General features: G+C 39.9%; 1 protein-coding gene across 1 annotated transcript in view; it reads left to right on the top strand.

Moving 5' to 3' along the window:
- ADAMTS19 (ADAM metallopeptidase with thrombospondin type 1 motif 19) overlaps window positions 1–21,411 on the top strand; it is a 149,166-nt gene extending 127,755 nt beyond the window's left edge. The window contains exons 19-23 of the mRNA XM_063129463.1: window positions 1,308–1,443; window positions 2,239–2,443; window positions 2,968–3,120; window positions 20,120–20,297; window positions 21,091–21,411. Coding sequence (XP_062985533.1) covers window positions 1,308–1,443; window positions 2,239–2,443; window positions 2,968–3,120; window positions 20,120–20,297; window positions 21,091–21,242 — 824 coding nt within the window. The 3' untranslated portion in view covers window positions 21,243–21,411. The remainder of the gene's footprint in view (window positions 1–1,307; window positions 1,444–2,238; window positions 2,444–2,967; window positions 3,121–20,119; window positions 20,298–21,090) is intronic.
- Window positions 21,412–23,183: the final 1,772 nt, after the last annotated feature.

The following is a 23,183-nucleotide window of genomic DNA, read 5'->3' as shown; positions in this document are numbered from 1 at the left end:
TTTAAGAGCATCATCCCGGGGAGAGGGAGAGGGGTTTCTTTCTGTCCGAAAAGGGAATAGCAAGTAAAATGCCAAGGCCACGCTGTGCTAGAAGTGCCTGGCATCTGATAATGCTTTCCCGGGCTGGTACTGGGAGAAGAGTAACAAGTTGCAGCTGTGCAATGTCTGGGAGTATTCCCCCCTCCCTTCGGGTGAGGTATGGGTTGCTAAGGGGTTTCAATTGGTCAGGGTGGGTCTTGTGACAAGGGGGTCCCAGAAAGGGATAAAAAGCTTGGGCATCCAAGGGTCCAGCCTCTTTCTTGTGGGTGTTAGGGGTCTGGTGAGTGTGTGGTGAGCAGGAGCATCTGGGCCGGCTGGATGGCCGCTGAGGGAAAGAGTCAGTTCAAGTGGCGTGAAGCCGAGTCGAAGTGAGCAACAGAGGTTGAGTTGCAGTGTTAAGTGTTTGTTTTGTTTTAGAATAGGTTTGGGTACAAGTGGGCAAGGGACCTTGCCAGAGTTACTTCTGGTGGGTGGTTAGTTGGGAGTGAGTGCAAATCCAATTGGTCTGAGTGTGTAAATGGGGAGGGGAGGTATTAGTCCCTGCTGTGTGAAGTGTGTCATTCCTTTGTCCGTGTTTTCCCCCCAAACCTCTTACGTGTTTACCTTAATGTGTGGACCCTTAAGGAAGTGTGTTTGTGTAAAGAATAAAAGTGTTTGGTCCCTATCTCCTGTGTGGTGTCATTCCTTGAGAATCTAGACTCCCAAAGGGTTAAAAAGTGGCAGTGAAGGGGCGTGTGTCTGGGCTGGCTGAGCCAGACCCCCCTTCCCCGGCCAGGGAATCGCTGAGTCAAGCCGGGCAGTTCCATCACAGCCTTCAGCTGTGTTTTCAAATGTACAGTATGAGACAGCCCTGGTGGAGTTCTCTTTTTAAAGAATTGTATGTATACATAAACAATTTTTGCATTATTTTATGTTATTTGTATAATTTTATTTATGACATACAAATGTATTGTTTCTCTCTACCACCCTTGAGGAAGGCTGTTAATAATATACTGGGCTGAAATACATTGGGGTTCAAAGAGAATAAAACTATTATTATTTTTTGCAACTAGCTCTCTCTTCTTTAATCACTTTTGAAACTGAAGCAACCTCTAAAAGCAGATTATGATGTGGCAAAAGGATCTGCTGTTCAAAGGAAGCTGTGTGCCTGGCCATGCAAGAAGTAGTTATTTGGCTCCTGGTCAGCATTTTAATGAAAATCTTTTTTTTTTCTTTTTGAATAAAAGTTTATTTTAGATCCACAAATATCTGTTTTGTGTCTTTATCAGGAGAAAGAAAGACAACGGTATCCTGCACAAAGATTTTGAATAAGAATATCAGTTTTGTGGACAATAAGAAATGCAAATATTTAACAAAACCTGAACCACAAATACGAAAGTGCAATGAGCAGCCGTGCCAGACAAGGTGATAATGAGTCAAATAATGGAGATGATGCTTGCAAGATTATGTTTGATAGTTATGTAGACATTTGGCTATTTGGCAAAGTACCACAAATTCAAACTAATCAGAAGTTCTAATCAGTGCCAAAAAAATGTGATCATAAAATCAAATGAATACTGTTAGATGAAGATCATCAGGTTAAAGCAAGCATTATGTGAGTGGACTTCCTCTCATGCAATGGGAGATTCCCATCCCCTCCTCCCCATGCAGTCCCTCATATGTACCCCAAATCTGTTGCAGAGGGTCTCAACCGTGAGAATATGAATAAATACCTTTACAACACTTCAGAATACGGGAATTCTTTGTTTCTTAGTTGATGAAAATAGTATTATATAACTACCATAATGTTAATAAAGGTGACTGTCACCTAAAATTTCATTGCCTCAAAAGTAATGTATTTCAAAATCAAACTGCACTTGGAAATAAACGGTTATTTAGCACTTCAGGGGGTAACCAGAACCAAGCAAAAACGCTTATTTCTGAAAAGGGGAAGGTTGATGGACCTCACATAAAGGAACTCTGCCAACATGCCCCCTTCTAGAAATGAATGTTTCTGGGCTGCCTCCGGAAATACTAAATTACCGTGGTGCAGGTGGTAGGGACCCATTGCACAACAGAGGTTGGCTGCATGCAGAATAAAAGCGGTGGTGGGCCCGGCATATGGATGGGCAGGATTAGATACTGCCTCAAAAGTAATAATTCTGCATTGTCAGGAAAGGGTAATAAACCCTAATTCGTATTTTCTTTCGTTTTATGTAGGTGGATGATGACAGAATGGACTCCATGCTCAAGGACATGTGGGAAAGGGACACAGAACAGACAGGTAGCCTGTACTCAGCAACTCAGAAATGGGACCCTGATCCGAGCCCGCGAGAGAGACTGTCTTGGTCCGAAACCCACTTCAGCACAGCGGTGTGAAGGCCAAGACTGCATGACGGTGTGGGAAGCTGGAGTGTGGTCCGAGGTGCAGTAAATGCATTGTTTGGCATTTCTTTCTTATTTGTTTAAAATATCTTTGAAATCCAATGGATTTCAGAACAGTTTTCAAAAAACATAAAACCCCCCAAAAAACATTATTCTCTCTAACAATTACCAACTCAAACGCAGCAAAAGACTATAAAAACTATAAGCAGTTATAAACGTTTGTTTCCCTCACATGTATACAAGCTGTCCCAGTTAGAGGGGAATGTCAGCCTTCAGACCAATTTGTGTTTGAATAGATGAGGCCTTTCTCCATACCATTGCAGATTCAAAGCATGGCAAACTTTGTGAGGCTACATAGCAAATAGGAACATTGTAAAGTAAATATCATTTTCTATGGTCTGCTAGCTGCTGCAGTGTTCCTTTTGTATCTGCTCTTTGCTCACTTGAATGTCCTTTAAGAGATTTAATTAATTATGCAGGGGGGGGGAGGATATTGACCACTTTGCAGAATATCTATATGTGTACCGTGTAGAACCTTTTATCATTTTTAACATCTTCCTACAGTGCTCTGTAAAATGTGGCAAAGGAGTACGACATCGGACTGTAAGGTGCACCAATCCTCGGAAGAAATGTGTTTTATCTACAAGACCCAGAGAAGCAGAGGATTGTGAAGACTATTCCAAATGCTATGTCTGGAGAATGGGAGACTGGTCTAAGGTGCAGCATGCTTTATATTAACTGCATCACATTTTCAGTATTCGCCATTGTCAAATATAGTGCAGTCTATTTCCAATGAAGGTCAAGGGCAGTATAGGCTAGACCATGACAAGCCAAACTATAGACCATTTAAAACAACAACATTTTTGTGTGTGAAATTTGAGCAAAACAAAAAGGGAAAAGAAAAAAAAGCTTTTAACTATGTCCATTTGAATGTATCAGTTTTGATGCATACGTATAAAATGTGTGTGTGTGTGTGCGCGTGCACATTATATATCTCACATACATAGATATAGGGCTCATCTACACCAAGCAGGATATTCCACTATGAAAGCGGTATATGAAAGGCAGGAGCCACACTGCTGCTTTATAGTGGTATTGAAGAGCACTGACAACTGTTGGGGCCCATAGACACATACCATATACCGCTTTCATAATACTTTCATAGTGCTATATCCTGCTTGGTGTAGATGTGTCAATGGGCCCCAACAGTTGTCAGTGCACTTCAATACTGCTATAAAGCAGTAGTGTGGCTCCTGCCTTTCATATACCACTTTCATACCGCTTTCATAGTGGAATATCCTGCTTGGTGTAGATTAGCCCATAGAAAGATTGCTCTTTTTAAAAAATGACTAAAAGATACTTGCAAAAAATCATTAAATGAAGATTTATCATTTGCATTTTTAAAAACAACAACAACACGACAATATTTATTGTAGAGTTGCAATGGTGTCACTTATGAAATAGGTGCAAACAAGTATTTTGGCTGTGAGGGAAATGAGTAAACTTGTACAGTTATTTCACTTCAATGTGCCATGCATGTACAGTTGGGATTTCCCAAGATTTAGATCAAAGCAATATGTGTTTTAATTTCTCTACAGAGAATGAGTTCAGCTTCCACTGTACTTATTTTATTTATTTATTTATTTATTACATTTTTATACTGCCCAATAGCCGAAGCTCTCTGGGCGGTTCACAAAAATCCAAGTTCACTTGGATTTCCTAGCTTTTTTCTCTCCATGACTACACTATTACACTCTCAGACTACTACATAGCAACTTGAAGCTATGGCTTACATGGCTTAGGCAAAGAAATAGAAAGCACAGATCTTTGCTCACTGCTGATCAACTGTGATTAGTGCAGGCTTCCACCACCTTGGTGTCTGCTGCTTTTTGCTCTTTAGATTCATTCTTGACATTGATAGGAGGCAGTTTCTTTGCGAAAAGCCAAGCTATTTTCAAGCCAGTTCCAAAACATGGCTTGAAATGTAAATGTCATTTCTCACACAGTGAAACAGGATGCTCCTTTTTGGCTCCCCCCCCCCCCCCACACACACTGTGAACTTCTAAAACATTGGTTTAAATCCGAACTAGGGGAGTAGTAAAACATAAGACAATATACTTAACTAACAAAGTAGAGATAAAATGTGATTTAAAATGTTTCAGAAAAGTATATAGCCTAGATGATTTTCCATTGTTTGTCATTTCAGTAAAATAGGAACAGGATAAAAGGGGTGCTAAACAGCATTTCCTCAAACTGAATGGACCTGTCAGTGAGGCATTTTATTTGCAGATCTTTAATGGATGCTAGTGGCCAAAAAAGTGGCTCTAAATAGTAAATGCTGGCACTAATGTCAGTCTGTGTTCTGCGCTTGTCAAAATGACTGCAGTGAGGGATCTAAGAGAAAACAAAGCATTTAACTGTTGTCTCGGTTTAGCGTTCATTACATCAAATGTGTCATTATGGGAGACAATATGCGTGGAATTCAGTGTATAAATCAGATTTCCTTAGGAGTTTTGGGTTAGAAAGAATGGGACGGAGCTTAGAGTTGGGATGCTTTTTAATATTTGTGAGGACAAGTATTTAAGATTGATTTATTTTTTAAATGGGCATACACTGAGCTGAGTGGAAGGGACAGGCACTGTCATGAAACGCTATTAATCAATAAAGACGCTGTACAGAAGGGCTAGAAGGGAGCAAGCCAGAAGTGTTGGTGCCCTCTGTTCTTGTGCCGTGCCCTGCCTTTTTGCTCTACCTCTCATTGTCACTTCCCATAAAGGTTGCTTCCATGTCTATTTACATACAGTGGCTATTTAATATGTCTGCATGTGGATTAATGTGCACAAAATTAAAAATGGCACCTATAGTGATAACAGGCAGCAGGATGCAAAAAATCTGCGGGCAATGGGAGGTAGTACTGAGCAGATCCAATTACCAGCCTTGTTTTGGTAATAGTTTTGGATATCCATAAAGAAGATTCAAGTAATTGCTATTTATCTTTATCTGAAACCGATAGGTAATAACTAGCAAAGGGAATACAGTTTGAAAGCAGATACATTAGAAATTGACACTGAAAGCTGCTACATTAGAAATTCCTTCTGTGCTAATATCTACTATACCATATACATCTTTTTTCTACACAAATAGCTGTTATACCAAATAGCTACATCCTGATCCTAACCAGATTTATTCAGAAGCAGATCAGTAGGACTGACTTAGGAAGTACGCATAATATTTATTTATTTATTTATATTTATATCCCACCTTTTTCCCTCCAAGGAACCCAAGGCGGTGTACATAATCCTCCTCCTCTCCATTTCTATCCTCACAACAACAACCCTGTGAGGTAGGTTGGGCTGAAGGTCTGTGACTGGCCCAGAATCACCCTGTGAGTTTCCATGGCCGAGTGGGCGCTTGAACCCAGATTTCCAAACTCCCAGTCCGACACTTTAGCCACTACACCACACTGGCTCTCATTGCAGCCTTAGGAGGATTATTTACAAGAACTAAGAGCATAGGGTTGTATCCAGAAATGTCATTCCATTAGTGTAGTGTCTTTGGGCATCTCCCTTGGCACATGCCAGGCCTTGTGCTCCTGACTTTAAAAAGAACATTAATTTATCTTTTCAACTGGCAGGCTGGCATGCTGCAAAGTGAATCATATCTTAACTTCTAGGAATGCATCTGGGCCCCACATGAGCCCCATAGGCATTCTTAGAAATTAAAAATGGCAGACAGCTGCAGCCCAAACTTTATTTTGAAGCATGCCCAGCTGCCCAGAAAAAAAGAAAAGGGCAAGGTGGGCGGTGGTGGTAGGGAGAATCCTGGGGAATAGAGAGGGTGATAGGTTGTGGGTGTGGGTGCCTTTCGCCTGTGCTGCGTATGCGTGTGATACACACACACAGAGATGTTCTCCTTTGACACTAGCCTCAGGCATCTGGCATACACAAAAGGTATGGTATTGTGAAGTTAAAGAAATTGCAAAGGGAATAATATACTTCAGAAAACCCACAAAACCAAGGTCTTATTTTTGCTGTTGTTCAAAATGTATGTGCTTTAACTGGCTTTAGTGAGGTATTATTATGCTTGGTTTTTGTGTGTGGTATGTTTTGTTTTTTGCAGGAATTGTTTTGCCTGGTTGTTGCTTTTGGCCACACCCACTGTGGCAGCCATTCATATACAATCATGTGAATGTATAAGCCCCTATGGTAGCCATCTTGTGAGAGCGCCCACAGCGCTCTCAAAATTCCCTATGTGCTGACTGGCCCCAAATATTGGGAACCCCTGTGCTAGTGCAAAGCTGCTTCTGCTTGTGGAAACCTTGCTCTCATCTTGCACAAATGTAATTGCACAAGCTGTTGCACCAGCACTTTCAAAACTCATTAAACTTGATTACAGTAAGTATTGCTAGCACTAATACAACTACACTTGTGGAACCACTAGTAGAACAATGAGACCTCTTGTACTTTTCCTGCTGGTGTTATATTGCATACAAACCATAGGATGGGTTCATATGAACACAGAGAGAAAATGAGTTACAGTGGCTTATTTTCCCTCCTCACACCTGTTGGTTGCAAGCCACTTAATTAACCTAGCTACCCATCCTGGCCACAGGTTGTCATGATATCGGAACCCAGCAAGGGTGGGTGACTGGGGTGTTTTACAAACCACTCTGAAACCCTCAAACAAGCCATGCATTGCAGGGTGGTGTGTAAATCACCACAGCATCTTTTCTACCAGTTGATGTGAGAGCATGCATAATGTTAAGCAGCTTAGCTGCAAGACTTTGGTTTTGTAGGTCTTCTGGAGTATATTATTCCCTTTGCAATTTCTAGAACTTCACAATACCATACCTTTTGTGTGTGCCAGATGCCTGAGGCTAGTGTCAAAGGAGAACACTGAACATATGAGACTAAATGCATCCTGACAATTGACAGTCACCTGGGGAGTCATTGAACAAGCAGTGTGGTCTAGAGGGAGCTATTAGAGCATAAAGCTTTGAAAACAAAGCTGCCAATACAAGAGGACTGCTGACATTTAAATTGCATCTTTGTTTCTCTACCTCACTAAGAGTGAAATGGGTCGCCAAGTGACCTCACATACAAAAAATGAAATATTTAATTATTTATTTTGACTGTATTTATATAGGTGCCCATAACAGAATTCACAAGAGAGATACACCATTAAAGATACAATATTAAAATAAGGAAACAGATGCATTTTCTTATGTCCTTAATCCAAAAACTCGCATAGGCTGTAGTATTCTAATTACCTATCTAGCACAGCCAAGATTATTAAAGAATGGTGGAAATGATTCCTGTCTCATAATTAATAGCCATGTTGTCAATGAAGGTTGCAGAATAGAAGTATATCTGATAATGCACATCGACCTAGTTCACACGTAATGACAGCCCATAGGTTAAACAACCAATGGGCTGTCATGCACAAGTGAGAGAGAGTGGGTGCACTGCTTGCAGTTAACAACAAACCATGGGTTAACCACTTGGTTGTTGAGCCCCAGTCCATACCATGCTTAGCAAGCTTATTTAACCCCTGGGCTGTTGTTATGTGTAAACTGGCAAGCTTCCTACCACAATTTCTAATGAACTGTAGGTCTGAGCCTAAAAGCATACTGTTATATTTTCACAGTTAAAATCTCGAATTAAGCGAAATTTGTGACATTCATGCTTCTTTGTGTAGTAAGGCCTCAGCTAGACAAGGGGAGTAGTAGGGTGACGATCTCATGATTTTATGATCGCGATATCGTCGCCCTGGTCTATATGCGGCGTGCAACATCATGGCAGCCATTTTGAATTTATTTTTTAAACGAGAAGGACCTCACAAGAGGTTGTACGAAAACCATGAGTATTTTTTTTAAAAAAAACCTCCCCCTCCCCCCACCTCACCCCTGATGTGCACAGAGCTTCTGAGGAGCTCTTTGCCCAGCTCCCGGCTCCTAGCGGTTACTCACAAGGAGCCAGGAAAACCCGGGACACCCGGCCACATGTTCTGCGGTCTTAGGATCAGCCCGGGACCGCAGAAAAACAGGGCTAGAAGGGTAGGGCAAAATCCCGGGGAAATGGAGGGATCATTCCTCCTTGCTCCCAGGATGCCCTGTGAGTCATGTGAATGCACAGGGATGATCCCGGGGCAATCCCCGGGATATTGCCCCATCTAGCTATGCCCTTAGTTACAACAAATCTTGGAGCCAAACAAGGGGAAGAAATAAAGACCACTATTCAGTCATATAGGGGATTTGACCTAAGATGAAATAGCTACAAATGATTTGTCTCATCCAACTGACATGTAAAAGGGAAACGAAAGCTTGGAAATCTAATTTGAGATTAGCAATACTGAGAAGGTAATTAGTATGGTTTAGTTCTTTGGTTTATTAGCTCTTTTAAATTCTGGAAACATAATTTCACAGAGCGCATATCTTAGTGACATTATGGGTAGATTCATCGTCACAAAGATTACATAAAATTCATGAGCTCATTGAAGTCAAAATATCCCGTGTCATTTTAATAATGTTTATGTTAATAATATATCCTGGTTCCAGCAATGACGTTTGTCATTGTTTCCAAAAAAGATGAATGAGGAAATTCTGTGTGAACTATCAGTGTAATCAATTGTGTGAGCTCTTTGTTCATGTTATACAATTAGGATAATTTGCTTCAGACAAAGATTCCCTAGAGACAGGTTCAAAAGAAACTTGTTAGGGTTTTTTTTTGGGGGGGGGGCTTAAGTAAGTGTCATGGTGAGTTAAAAAGATAGAGCTTTAATTGAAAATAAAAGAAAGTTGAATGAACAGATTGAATGAAAAGGACTGAGGTAAAATCTAGTGTTGCACCGATAACAAAGGTAGTAAGCTGAGTTTTATAACAGCATTTTAAATGGCACACATTGGTGCAGATTCAGTTTGCTCCATGCAGCATAAGGCAGGATTACACATGCAGCAATGATCCATATCTTCCAAGTCCCCACTGAACAGTTGCAAAGTGGTATCTGCCACTTTTCCGCTTCTACCACTTTCCAGGTGTTTGGAGATTGGTGTAGCTTATGTGTATACAACAATGCATGTACATTGTAAGATGTTTGTGCTACTGGATTGGCAGAAAAATATATCCATGCTGTAAAATAGGGGTGTCTGCCCATATTGTAAAACACATAGTTCTTGTACATGAGTGGATACAAGAATGCAATGTGGGAGTCTACTGTAGCCTACTGTATGAAGTGGTAGTATCGAACAGGGGTGAGACAAAGATCACCAAATGTATCATTTCAACAATTCTTGTCAGGGTAACTGAATTTAGGCTTCAGAAAGGGGGTATTTTATTTTTTTTGTTTGGAGGGGTTGAACAGTAGACTCTGCCTACATTTTGCTGGCTGGGCCAGAACCTTTTCTTAAAAACTTTTAAAAACTTTACCTCATCGCTGCCTGTAGCGGCAGTCATTGCAATGCAACTAATTGGGCTGACTATCATTTTTTGCATCACCACCACCACCACCACCACAGCAAATGGCCTGCACATGGCGTTATTGCACAGCATTTAGGGGGAAACAAGGCGGTGGTGGATTTTTTAAAATAGAAGTGACTGCAGTAGTCACTGTGGCAAAAGGTGTGAATTTCATAACATAATTCTCCTCCAAAAATTGAATAAACGCCCCCCAAATTCACAGCCCAACAGTGGGGCCTGAATATTCAGGGGCCTATTTAGTATGGCCCTAGTATCTTTTAGTGTTTTGAAATCTAGGCGTGTAATACTTAGCTTTCAAGTTCTAAGCTGTTCTTTCAGTCTCTCTAGAGGCTAGTCAATATAATATGTCTTTCATTTTCCAAACAAATCTGTCATTCCTTAAAATTGACATTGACTGACGCTAGTGATTGAACCCTGGAGTACTGATCTAATTATTGTGTAATCAGTATAGACTTGTTTCCAGTCAGGCAGAACACTCTTTTATTAGTGAATGCTGTTCATTTCAATTTGAAGACATGTATGATGATACAATTCAAACAACTATATCCTAAATTGGCTATTTTGCACGTAAAAATCAGGTGCTCTTTATTTTGTAAATGTCCGTCCTTAGAGATGTAATTATCTTCTCTCTCTCTCTCTCTCTCTCTCTCTCTCTCGCTCGCTCTGTGTGTGTGTGTGTGTGTGTGTGTTGACAGTTAAGCCTATAGATATTTATTGACTGAACCTTTTCTCTTTTTTTGCGTAAAAAGCCTTGTAGCGTGGAACACTTGTCATGGAATTTAAATATTTATCTAGGGCACTATATTATTTATTGTACTAAAATTTGTCAAGGTAAAGACTTTGGGTAGGCAGGCCTACTATTTTGTTATGTTGTCTTAGAAATATTATCAAACAAACAAACTAGGAAAATGCTTATGTGTTTTAAGGTACATCTAATAGAGTCCATTGAGGAAGGAAGCTGTATAAGGAGACCACATCAGCTGTTTAATAAACAATAGAATAGAGAGGGTAGAAACTTCCAGTTATATCTATAAGTGAGGGCATATGATAGTTCATGTTCATGGGGAGAGAATGGAGGAATGAATCTACAACTGATTCTTTTACCCAGAGCAATTGTCATAGACACTTCCTTATTCATCCTCTCTCACGCAAACATGTATGTGCACATACCTGTACTGCTTGTATTTAAACACCAAGCTTTTCTGTGAACTCAGTTGCTTGATATGCACTGTGTAGACCTATCTTCATTTCTGAGTGAAGACATTAATTTGTATGCTTTCTTCCCATTTTGAAAAAAACCCAATTACTATTCTCTTCTTAAGACCTTGAGCACTAATGGATTATAGTTCCAAATAGAAGGGGAAAAAAAGTTTTATGTATGAACTGGATGGAGACCTAAGCATGGCTGCTTGGAACATAATCTAGTATATGTCTACTTACTTCTCTACCAAATTCCTGCTACCCTTGGAGCTGTGAAGGCTGCCAGAATAGTAAAGAAGGGACAGGTTGACAGGCACTTTTAGTTGAACATAACTCCTAGTGATTACCTTGGAAACAGGATTGGTTAAGGGTCCTAAGTTATATTAAATACTGTATGACTGTGTTCGGGAAATAATGCCTGGGTATCCAATCCATTGGAAAAGGTGCTGGGAAGTACACTATTTTCTGCAAAAGTAGATCTTTCTTCCACCTTACAATTACTGGCCTTGTTTCTCTGCATATAGATTGGATGAGTTCTAGAGAGAAAACATATGGGTTATTCCAATTAAGAATGAGCCAAAATATCACCAAGCCCAGACAAATTTGGAGATTGTAGGAAGCAAAATACCCCATGACTCCCACCTGAATTACTTTTAATGGGTTAGTTTTTTCTGTGGTTATGTGCAAACTCACAGTGCAAGAAACCCAGCCTCAGTGAACCCTGTTTGGTAGTAAAGATGTTTGAAGGACAGAAGGATTTTACTGGCAAGTGGAGGAAAGCTACACTGAAAAATGAAAAAGTTGCTCACATTGCTATGTCTGAAATCAATGGAGATCCAAGTATCATTTAATACTCCAAATAACTGAACTCCTCCAGACTTCTATGTACTAATAACTTACCTGCAAATTTCTTTACAGACACTGGACTGATGGTGTTAGGCTCAGATACTGAAGAAATTTAATAAAGAATACATCCCAGTAAAATTATTTTAAGTAGAATTTGTGGTATGTGATAATATGTTTGTTTCACCCATCAAAGTACTTTACAAAGGCAGCAGAATGTCATTTTTTAAAAAAGGAAGCACAGAATTGTGAAGGTTTTTTACCATGTAGTAGAAGGTCTAAGAGTAAGCATCCTAATATAATTACTTAAATGTCATAGCCATCTACTCTTTTTAATAGTAGATAAATTGTTCATTTAACATATATTTAGACTAGAGCAGCTTTTTGCTTGCCCAGTTAACTCAACAGTTTCAAACTCATGATGTTGATGTTTTAAATCCCCATCTTTTTATAATACACATCAGCTTGTGGTAGGTAGCAATATACCTAGAATTGAAACAAGGCTTTGCCATAACTGTTGGCAGTGAGGAGATTTCTAAAGAGGCTGATAAGAGTAAGATAAAGTACCCCATCTTGAAGCAATGAAACAGCTGGTAGAACACATTCAAACAGGCATCCAGCTGCTTAATGGAGACATCTAGTAAAGAGCATGGTGCTGAAAGTTAATTTTAGTGGCAAAGCATAAACAAGCATAAGTATTTGCAAGGAAAGCAAACTCCTTTGGTAAACCTGTGACATCAGTTTTTTGAGAAATTAAATTTCTGAATGGCGTTTGAGAGAATTAGGAACAGCTTGAAAAAAGAAACGTTAGGCTTCAAGCCTAAGCATAGTAACTTGGAAGTAAGTCTAAGGCCTTAGCTAGACCTAAGGTTTATCCCGGGATCATCCCAGGGTCATCCCTGCCTGCTCCCAGGATCCCCTTTGTGTCATTTACATGGACAGGGATGACCCAGGTACGATCCCAGGATAAACCTTAGGTCTAGCTAAGGCCTAATTGTATCCATTGGGACTTCTGGTTAAACAATATAGGAGAAGAGAGTAGGGCAGTCAGAATAAATACGTGCTTTACATGCAGAAAGTTCTGAGTTCAACTCCCGGCATCACTAGATAGAATGGAAAAATTCCTGTCTGAAACCCTACAGAGCCGCAGCTGCCAGTCAGTGTCAACAATACTGGGCTAGATGGACCAAAGGACTGATTCAGTAAAAGGTAGCTTCCTATGTCCCTGTCAGTGACAGCTGCCATTGCACATGTAGGACATACCATTTCCATTTTTCTCACTGAATTTGAAAATCATGATAAAGTACACACACACACACACACACAGTTAATTAAAATTGGCAGACAAATTACATTGTCTAAAACATTTATCATCTGCACTTGCAGACCCTGTCAACAAAAATTGGTTGGAAATGCCTGAGGTGTAAAAACTCTTCTGCCTCCAATTTTTTCACTCCTGAAACTCAGCCATTTTTATCTGATTTCTCTGAAATTTAGTCAACCCACGCCCTTCAGTGAAAAGATCTTCTGTGTGGAGTAGAATAAGGGCTACAATTTTTTGTGTTTTTAACACCGAATGTAATGCACTTTTTCATATAAGAAAAACTTCCTGAAGATGGAAAGAGAGCATGTTGGAGAGAAATATATCAGCCTACCTTTTCTCACTGAACTCCTAGCATTCTACGTAAAGGAAGGTGGTTTTCTTTTCATGTGGGGGTGTAGTGAGATCCCTACTCAGAGTGAACTCATAAATACATGCACAAACACGGAATGATGCATATTCTGGCATTGAGATACAAACCTAGAAAGAAATGGTTTCAGCAATATCTTTAAGAACAGTATGTGGGAGGCAGGCTGCAGTGCGCAGAAATGTTTTCCTCCCCCCTTATCATCACAGTCTGCTTTGCAGTGGATTACAGTCTTATAGCAGCAGGGCTCCATCCTGCCTGCTGCTGTCCAGCCTTTGAACATGGCAGAATACAGAAGCCTGGACAAACTCAACATGTATTTTAAAATCCTTTCAGATAATTACTTTATGTGCTTATGATTTACTCTGATTGGAGCCAGAAAGTATGCCACAATTTCAGTCTTTTCTTTTCTTTTTGGAGTCAACCCCTTTAAGACAAACTTGTAGCAACTTCCTCCCACCTCCCCCTTTTTTAAGGCTGTAGTTTGCGTTCACGAGGCCTTTGGTGAGATCCAGCAAGGCAATTCTTGTTTTTCTTATGTTCTCTGTGTAATCATTCTGGAACAAGTGATTTGTGGATTGCAACCAGAGTGATCATTCGTTCTTGGAAGAAGTTGTCCAAGTCTATGTTGTTAACACTGTTACAGATTGGCACTTCCAATTGCAGATTTTTATCAAGCTCGGCAGTCATTGCTTATTATCTTGGCTAAGGTACACAGTTTAAATGCTGCTCTCTGCCAGTGACAATTTTTCCCTTAATTTACTTCTTACTGAGGCCAGCTGGAAGTGACTATGGCATTACAGCACCTTCCTCAGCTGTTGGTCTAAGGATCTGTACTTGCTTCAAATATATGTCTCTGGCAGGCGAAGGCAAGAGAGAATCTTGGGTAAAAGTTATGGGTGCCAAGTTGAAAGATTGTTGTTTGATAAAGTGTTTATAGTTCAGTGTTATGAATTAGCTCAAAGAAGAGAATCAAAATAGATCGCCTTGACTTTTGCAGAAAATTACCACCCACCCGCCCATCTTTTTTTTAAATGGCTTTCAGGCATCTTTATCCAGGATTCATTTTTGTTGAGTCTTTTGACTAGAATGTTCTGCTTGATTTGGTGCGTGAACGTTTTTACAGTACCTTCAAGGCTGTGTTCAAAATGCAGAGATTTACAGCAAAGCTTTTGCTCTTGCTTTTTAATGAAAAATAAAATCTGGCTGCATATTAGAACATTTTGACTATACTTAACACAAGTTTTTGTACAGGAATTCTTGCTAATCAGCTGCACTTATGAATGAGGCACATCATAAAAGTACACTCTGTGCGTACATGCTACATTTTTGTTGATGGCGAACTATGTATCTGTTTTACTAAAATCAGTTCATGTTCCACCTACTTATGGTAAAATTAACCTTTGGAGCAAACTGCCATTTTACCATAAGTGATGACTAAAGTTATTATTTTACGTTAAAAAAGGTTCTATATTACTTGGATTGTTGTTTGTTTGCTTGTTTGTTTTTGTAAGTAGGCAAATTGCAAACCACACACCTCAATTCAAATATATACTGTATACGACAAGCTACTATAACTACCAGAATACACAAGAGGCATGTTTGTTGTAAGCCTGTTATGCAACTCCCGTAATCAATTCAAGCTTGGATCTGAAGTAATTTTCACATCATATGGAATTGCCAGTTATGTGTCAAAAGTTGATTCAGGCATAATTTTGCAGCAGCAAATTTAGATACACTTCATATATACAACCACCTATGTAGTTTCCGCTCATGAGGCAGCTTCATGCATGCAGCTCCAGAAGGAAAGTCATTTCTGGATTAGTTCTCTCAGTTCCCATGCAATGGAACATTAAAGGGAGTGCCCCATTAGTTAAGGTGAGTCAAAATAAATACATTTTAAAAAGGTTCTGCCATTATAAGCCTCAAAGTCTACTGGTTATAAAAATGACACCTGTTAAGTGAATAAGTTGAAACTTGGAATGCTTGATCTACCTGGTAAGTTCTACAATTGTGCAAAATTTCAAACTGATCCAGTACAAATTGCCACAGATACAGCATGTCACAAGGTGCTGAAAACTGACACATTTGTACCTTTTCCCTCCAAGCTGTGGCTTGGCATATCACATATTTCTTTCAAGTTTTAATGAAAACTACTGATTTGTGTTCCTCTGCCTTGTCAGGGAGGTGTGCCTTTCTTTGGTTTGGTGAAATTCTGAACTGCAGTTCAAAAGTTACAATTTTTTTCTTACCCATAAAACCTATGGTAGCAGCAGCTGGCAAAATTTTGTTGGGGATGCTCAGTTTCACTCTGAAGCTAGAACTATGCCAGTATGACAGTGTTTTCTATTGGAATCCTACTATAGATGGCTTTTATGTGCAAGGGCTATTCCTTTACTAATGGAATGAGACCTCACAAGGTGAGACTACACATTTCTGTGCAGACTGGGATCCTACCATGGGGGTGGGCGTGGACAAGGAGACTTTAAGACTCCCTCCCCCATCCTGCTGTGGTTCCAGTCTGGAGCAGGCCGCCCATTCCTCCAGTTTACATTACCAAAATGGCATGAAGTTGAAAGGTAAATTGTAGGCCTTGGGCAAAGGGTTAAAGACCTCTACTCATCATTCTAGGTTCCTGATCCGTATGAAGTCCCATTGAGCTTACTTTTGAATAATAATACAACAACAACAACGAACTATGTGCATCTTTAAAGTAACATGCAGTTTAAAATAGCATGGAGAAGTAGGGAGGGCTGAGGATAGAATGCACAAGTGTGTTTGGGGAGGGGCAGAAGGATCCAGAGCTTCAACCCATCTGTCTAAAAGTAGAAATGCAGCACAAGGGTCCTGATCCTTGCTCTTCCTCTCTGTGTGGTAGGAAAAGGACATGGAAGGATCATGTCTCAAGCTAGGGATATATTCACACATTACACTGAACATGCATTCACACTCTGTGGGCCTGTTCAGATCACACACTAAGCCATGGTTAGGCCACTAACTCTTTTGCAGCAAATGGTTAGTCTGCATGTTTAACCCATGGTTACGTAACAACTACGGTTAGGAATGGTTCACATTACACACTAAGCCACAGTGTGTAGCTCAAAATGCTTAACCACCATGGTTTAGTGTATTGTCTGAACGGGGTCTTTGTATGCTTATTGAGATGGTGGTGAGAATCTAGCCCTGTTCGTTCATTCTCATCTTGCGTACGCTCTTGCCATTCCCATGACTTTAAACACGTGGAGGGCAGCTGTCTTCAGAGGACAGCCCCCTCTATTTGTAGAAGCTCTTCTGGAGATGTTAGAATCCTGAAATGAAACACTTAACCTTTAGTTAAGTGTTTACAATCCCATTTATCTTTTTGGTAAACCTGCACGAAATCAGATTAAAACACATTGGAAAGAGGTTCGGATTGCGAACACTATCAATATAAATTTCATTCTCGAAACCAGAGAAATCCTATGATTAAAAAAAACCCTGCTGGTTTAAAACTAGTAAGAGTAAGTTGTAAGCAAGCATAATTTGTAAAGTTGCGCAATATCACAGGGCAGTGAAGGCATCAGCTTCCAATTTTGAATTCCGTGGTGTTGTGTAGCTTGATGTGACATGAAATAACCTTAAGTCTAGTCATAAACTGGCATGGTTTTTTAATCATTGAATATAGAGAATATTTAGTAAAAGAACACAAATCCATAAATATTGACCTTCCAGATACTTTATGAGACCCCTGATTGTTCTTTCGCCATATAACCTCAGGTCTAATACTAGAGAAGCAACAGTGTGGGGGTGGGTGGGAGCCTCCTTATCTGCCCCACAGAGGAACTAGCCAAAGCCCCATCCTCCAGAAATGCAAAGGGAGAAGGAACCTTGAGGCTATGGTTTCTGAAGTCTAACCTTTTCTTTCCTGACGGACGGGAAAGATGAGTGCTGAGAAAACCTGCCTGTCAGGTGCTGATGTCTCATAGTATCTGGAGCAGCTTAAAGTTGGGGTTCCCAAAGGCAAGCCTCACCTTTCTTAACCAGAAAAGCGAGTGGAGCTGCTTACCCCAAAGTTACTGCCAGAGCAGCTGTCTGTTCATGGCTGCTCAGTTGTTTTCACGTCACCAATATGGCAAAAACTGAAATGCTTGTTTTTCCTCCTAAACCTTCTCCTCACCTCTCATTCTCTCTTACTGTCAACGATGTCACGCTCTCTCCGGTCAAGGAAGCTCGTAGTCTTGGCTTTATATTTGATTCCTCGCTCTCCTTTATTCCTCATATCGAGGCAGTAGCTAAATCCTGTCGTTTCTTCCTGTATAATATTGCCAGGATTCGACCATTTTTGTCTGTCTCTTCTGCCAAGACTCTCGTTCACGCACTGGTTATCTCTCGGTTGGACTACTGCAACCTTCTTCTCTCTGGCCTTCCTTCATCTCACATCAATCCGCTGGTCTCTGTCCACCATTCTGCCGCTAAGATCATCTTCTTGGCCCGCCGCTCTGACCATGTCACTCCACTTCTGAAATCTCTTCATTGGCTCCCAATTCACTCCAGAATCCACTATAAACTTCTCCTGTTGACCTTCAAAGCTTTTCACGGTCTAGCTCCTGCCTATCTCTCCTCTCTCATCTCACACTATTCCCCCGCTCGTGCTCTCCGCTCCTCTGATGCCATGCTTCTCGCCTGCCCAAGGACCTCCACTTCCCTTACTCGGCTTCGTCCTTTTTCTTCTGCTGCCCCTTACGCCTGGAACGCTCTTCCAGAACACTTGAGAACTACCAACTCAATCACAGCTTTTAAAACTCAGCTAAAAACTTTTCTTTTCCCTATAGCTTTTAAATATTGAGTTTGTTCTGACTCTATACTGTTAGCTTCACCCTACCTGGTGCCTGTTTACACTTCCCTGTGCCTGTTTGCATTCTCTTTCCCTCCTTATTGTTTACTGCAACTTTATTAGATTGTAAGCCTATGTGGCAGGGTCTTGCTATTTACTGTGTATAATCTGTACAGCACCATGTACATTGATGGTGCTATATAAATAAATAAATAAATAAATAAATAATAATAATAATAATAATAATTGGGGGATGGAAAGATTTAAGCCTCCACTCGCTGCTACCTTCCCACCACCCAGCTGTATGTGAGTCTCTCTGTGTGTGTGAGTGAGAGAGAGAGACAGGCAGACAGAGTGACAGAGAGATGGATGGGGAACTGTGGATGGGTGTGTGTGTTGGTATATATGTATGTGTGTGAGTGTGAATGAATTGATGTGGTTAGCAGGAGAAATAGATGTGTCTGTGTTATGTGTGGATGCAAGAAGGGATGATGTGAGATAATTTATTTTATTTATTTATTAAAACATTTGTATCCCGCCCTATATCACAAGGAACTCAGAGTGGCATACAGGTAAAATCATACAGACAGTATAAATCAATAAAAACACACAGAATCCACCTACTATAGCCCAATTTTGCTTTGGACCAACCCATATGGGAGTCTTCTGTTGCTGGCATGTGCCTCCCTCCCTGCCCACCATCCCCTGGAAAGGTACTCACATGGAAATTTGTGGTTAGGGCTGAAAAAGGTTCCCTACACATGCAATAAAGATAATGAGGAAAGGGCAAGGAACAAGATTTTTTTCAACTGGTTATACTAAACACACACACACACATATTACACACACACACGGGCGTCTGCGGTCTTCTGCTATTAATATTACACATACACATAATATGCACATACACAGCCAATTGAGCATGGTATAAAACACAGTAAATGATAAAACAATTGTGCACTGTTTCATAAAAAATACCAAATTTCCACAATTTATGGATGAGCGGATAGGATAGTCATTTTTCAACTGTGTATTAAATGTGGCATCGAGCATGATCAGTTTTTCTGAGATTGTATTGGGATTATTTCCTCCTTAAGGAGTGTGTGTGTGTGTGTTTTCTCAAGACGTTTTGTACTTTTGCAGACCACAGGTTCTTGTCGGTCCCCCCCCCAACCCAGGCTGTTGATAACTCCTTGCTTCATAATGGTCCCCTTTTTGGCTACTCTCCTGTTGGCACTCACAAGCTGAGTTTGTTATTAGAGGGAGTTATTAGAGGGGGGAAATGCCAATAGCAACACCCTGGAAGTCATTCCAGGACTTGCAGACCTTCTCTCAGAAACAGACATGCAGATAGTAATTCACATGGCTTTACATAAATGTTCAAACAAGATTGTGAGTGACGAAGTATAACTGCTCTACAAAAGGAAAGTGATAGGAAGCTTTTACCCTCATTCAAGCTGGGTGTTACAGAGTCCTATTTAGACTTCTTTTGTTACGGGCATACCTGGAATGGGATAAGTGGCATAAGCCTAGTTTGTTATTGCTGATCAATGTATTAGGCCTCATGATATTTTCTGATTGTTTTAAAATCAAATGAGTATTTAATTAAAATTTCATATTACCCAAGTTGAACGAAACCTGGGTTTGTGAGAGCGAAAACATGTTCCCTTACTTATCTCTCTTACACGTCTTTGCAGTGTTCCATTACCTGTGGCAAAGGAATGCAGTCACGAGTCATCCAGTGCATGCACAAGATCACCGGACGGCATGGCAATGAGTGTTTCTCCTCTGAAAAGCCTGCGGCCTACAGGCCCTGCCACCTGCAACCCTGCAATGAAAAAATTAATGTGAACACAATTACGTCTCCTAGGTTAGGTAAGTGATTGCAGTGTCATGTAGGGATGGATGTTCTAGTCTCCTCATGTCATTTTCACGTGCACAACCTGTGTTTCCCCCCCAACTCTCCTAAGATCAAAATTGAAGAGCCACTGGCTACCCTCCACCTCAGTTCATCATATGGGTGAGGAATAGTAGGCCTGTGTTCCAGTTCCATCTGACCTCATGCAATTACCCCATAGACCCTGTGCAACTCTATCTATATACACTGTTTGAGTTATTCAGGGGTTACATGGGTCAGAGGTTGGGTCAGCCTCATAAGAATCTGCACCTTATGGGACCTCTGTGGGAGGCAATTGTATGTTATAATAAACCATGTGCTATATTTTCATGTATTAGGATTCCAGTTGTCAGGAATGCACCTTGTCTAAAGGTTCCAGAGTTCTTACCTAAAATTCATGCCACAAAAATTAGTTACAGTGAAATCCTGTGAATGTTTACTTAGAAGTAAATCCAATTCTGTCCAATGGTGCATATTCCTGAGTAAACTGTTTAGGATTTCAACTTTTGCCTTTTAAGTGCCAAAACACCTTTTGATTTCTTGCTGTTAGAGACTTGGGTACTTTGTTAGCTTCATTAGATTCCTAACTTGTGTGGAAATGTGCAACTTGTTTAAAATGTGCAAGTGATGAGAGCCTTCTCAGATCATGCATCAATGTATGCATCCATTGTATGGATGAGCTAAGCTTTAGCACTTTGGAAAAGCAGTTTGGGGTTTTTAATATATATACACACACTGACATCACTGACCTGGTTTTGTTTTGTTCCACAGCGGCCTTAACATTCAAGTGTCTAGGAGACCAGTGGCCTGTATACTGCAGAGTGATCCGAGAGAAGAACCTCTGTCAGGACATGAGATGGTATCAGCGTTGTTGTGAGACATGCAGGGACTTTTATGCGCAGAAAATGCAACAGAAGAGTTGACCCCTGGCAGGCAGGCTGGCTAGCTTTCAGCTCTTCACAATCACATTATTTATAAACACACACACACAAGCACGCTTTTTCAGACCAAATATTATCAGATTACATATAATTTAATCAAATTAATTTATTTTTGCCTGCCAAGACATTTTTTTTTAATTTTGGTTAAATAGCTTTTTTTTTGGAGGGGGGATTTTTTTTTTTTTTATGCTCAGAGGTTCCATGATTAATTTTTATATGAATTATTTTGGATACATTTATCAGATTTTTAAAAAAATTACTATTTTAAATGTTTATATTCATTAGGGTTATCTGTCTCTCCCAGCCCCCAAAAGAAAAATAATTAGCACATTACTGTACACAGTTAAGTTTGTAGTCCTGATCACTTGAAGTTAAACACACTTAACTGTCCACTGCATTGTGCCAGACGATAAGCCATCATGTTACCCTTAATTTACTTTTTATTTAGATGAATAGTTTAGCTGTATAAAGAAGTGAAATCAACTTTAATTTTATTGTGATTTTTTTGGTGCTCAGAGTCAGATTGACTTCAGATATTTTTGCAACAGGTTCTGGGGTGAGTTAAGCTAACAACATTGAACAGGTTATATTACAGAATGTATTGGGAAATTGATTCTTATTTTGCTAAGGGCTCTGTCAGACATTCAAAACCGTTCCCAGGGATGTATTTGCATGGCCAATGTAATATTTGACCCAGAACATCTCTGGACATAGCCTCAGCTTCCCAGTATCAATTTTCATAATCATAGCAGCATAATTTTTCATGGGGATCAGTTCTAGGAAGCTGTAGGCACTTTACATGAACAGTTTACATCACACTATTCATTCTCCATATGAATGCACCCTGGGGACATTTGGGACACCTCATGTTTATAAGATTTCTCCATGTCCTTAGAAACATACTATAGGAAATGATCTACTGTAACTTATAAACTTCTATGAACAAAAATAGACAAAATGGCAAAGTAGGGATTTAATCACGTGCGTGAACATATACTTGAACACAAGTATTGAATCAATTAAACACTGTAAAGATTTACACTGAATCTCTGTTGCACTGTTTGATGTAGTATAGAGAAACACCGTTCTAGAGCTTGTAACATCCTATGAAAGAAGTCTGTACTGTTTTAACATGGCATTTGCTATTAAGTATTTTAAACAAGAGATCCATACTTAGCTCTCTGTACTCATGCATATCCTCTTGAAGTTTGACCAGTGAGGAGAAACCTAATGCTTACCATGAATTGGGCTAAATTTTCAGGTTTTAAAAAAAGTTTTAGAAGATAATTTTGTGATAAATTTCTTCTTTGTGTTTTTTTAAAAAGATCTTTATAAAGGTGCAGTTTTACAGTTTTGTGAAACGTGAACGAGACAACATTTTCCTTGTGAGAAAATATTGTACATGAGTCACTTGATTTTTTCATTTTCAATAAATATATATATATTATAAACTCTTTAATTTAGGTGTATTTTTCCCTCTTTTCTTGTGTTGATTTTCTGTTGACCAAAAAAAAAAAAAAAAAAAAGGCAATGGAGAAAATCAGACTCCTAGCACGTGACACTCTGCCTTTTACTGATTAAGATCACTATTCCATCTAGCACAATACTATTTAGTCTGGCTGGCAGTGGTTATCCAGGATCCTAGGCAGTGGCAGTGTTCCTTTTAACTAGAGGTGCTCGAAAGTGAACCTGGAACCTTCTGCATACATTACCTATTGTATGTCCCTGAGTTTATGCCCCCTCCCTTTTCACAGGTCCTACACAACTATTAATCTAGTTGACTGATTTTTCAAAAGAATTGTTATAAGTATAGTTCCTGAATTGTCAGTACCTTTGTCCGGCAAAGGGGCCAACTTTAATTTCTAGTTCCTTCATTGCAGAACAATTGCTCATTTATTGGATTTTATTTGCATGCAATTTTGC

The sequence above is a fragment of the Elgaria multicarinata genome, chromosome 6, assembly GCF_023053635.1.
Source record: "Elgaria multicarinata webbii isolate HBS135686 ecotype San Diego chromosome 6, rElgMul1.1.pri, whole genome shotgun sequence".
NCBI classification, from domain to species: domain Eukaryota; kingdom Metazoa; phylum Chordata; class Lepidosauria; order Squamata; family Anguidae; genus Elgaria; species Elgaria multicarinata.
This window is presented reverse-complemented; position numbering and strand designations above follow the sequence as displayed.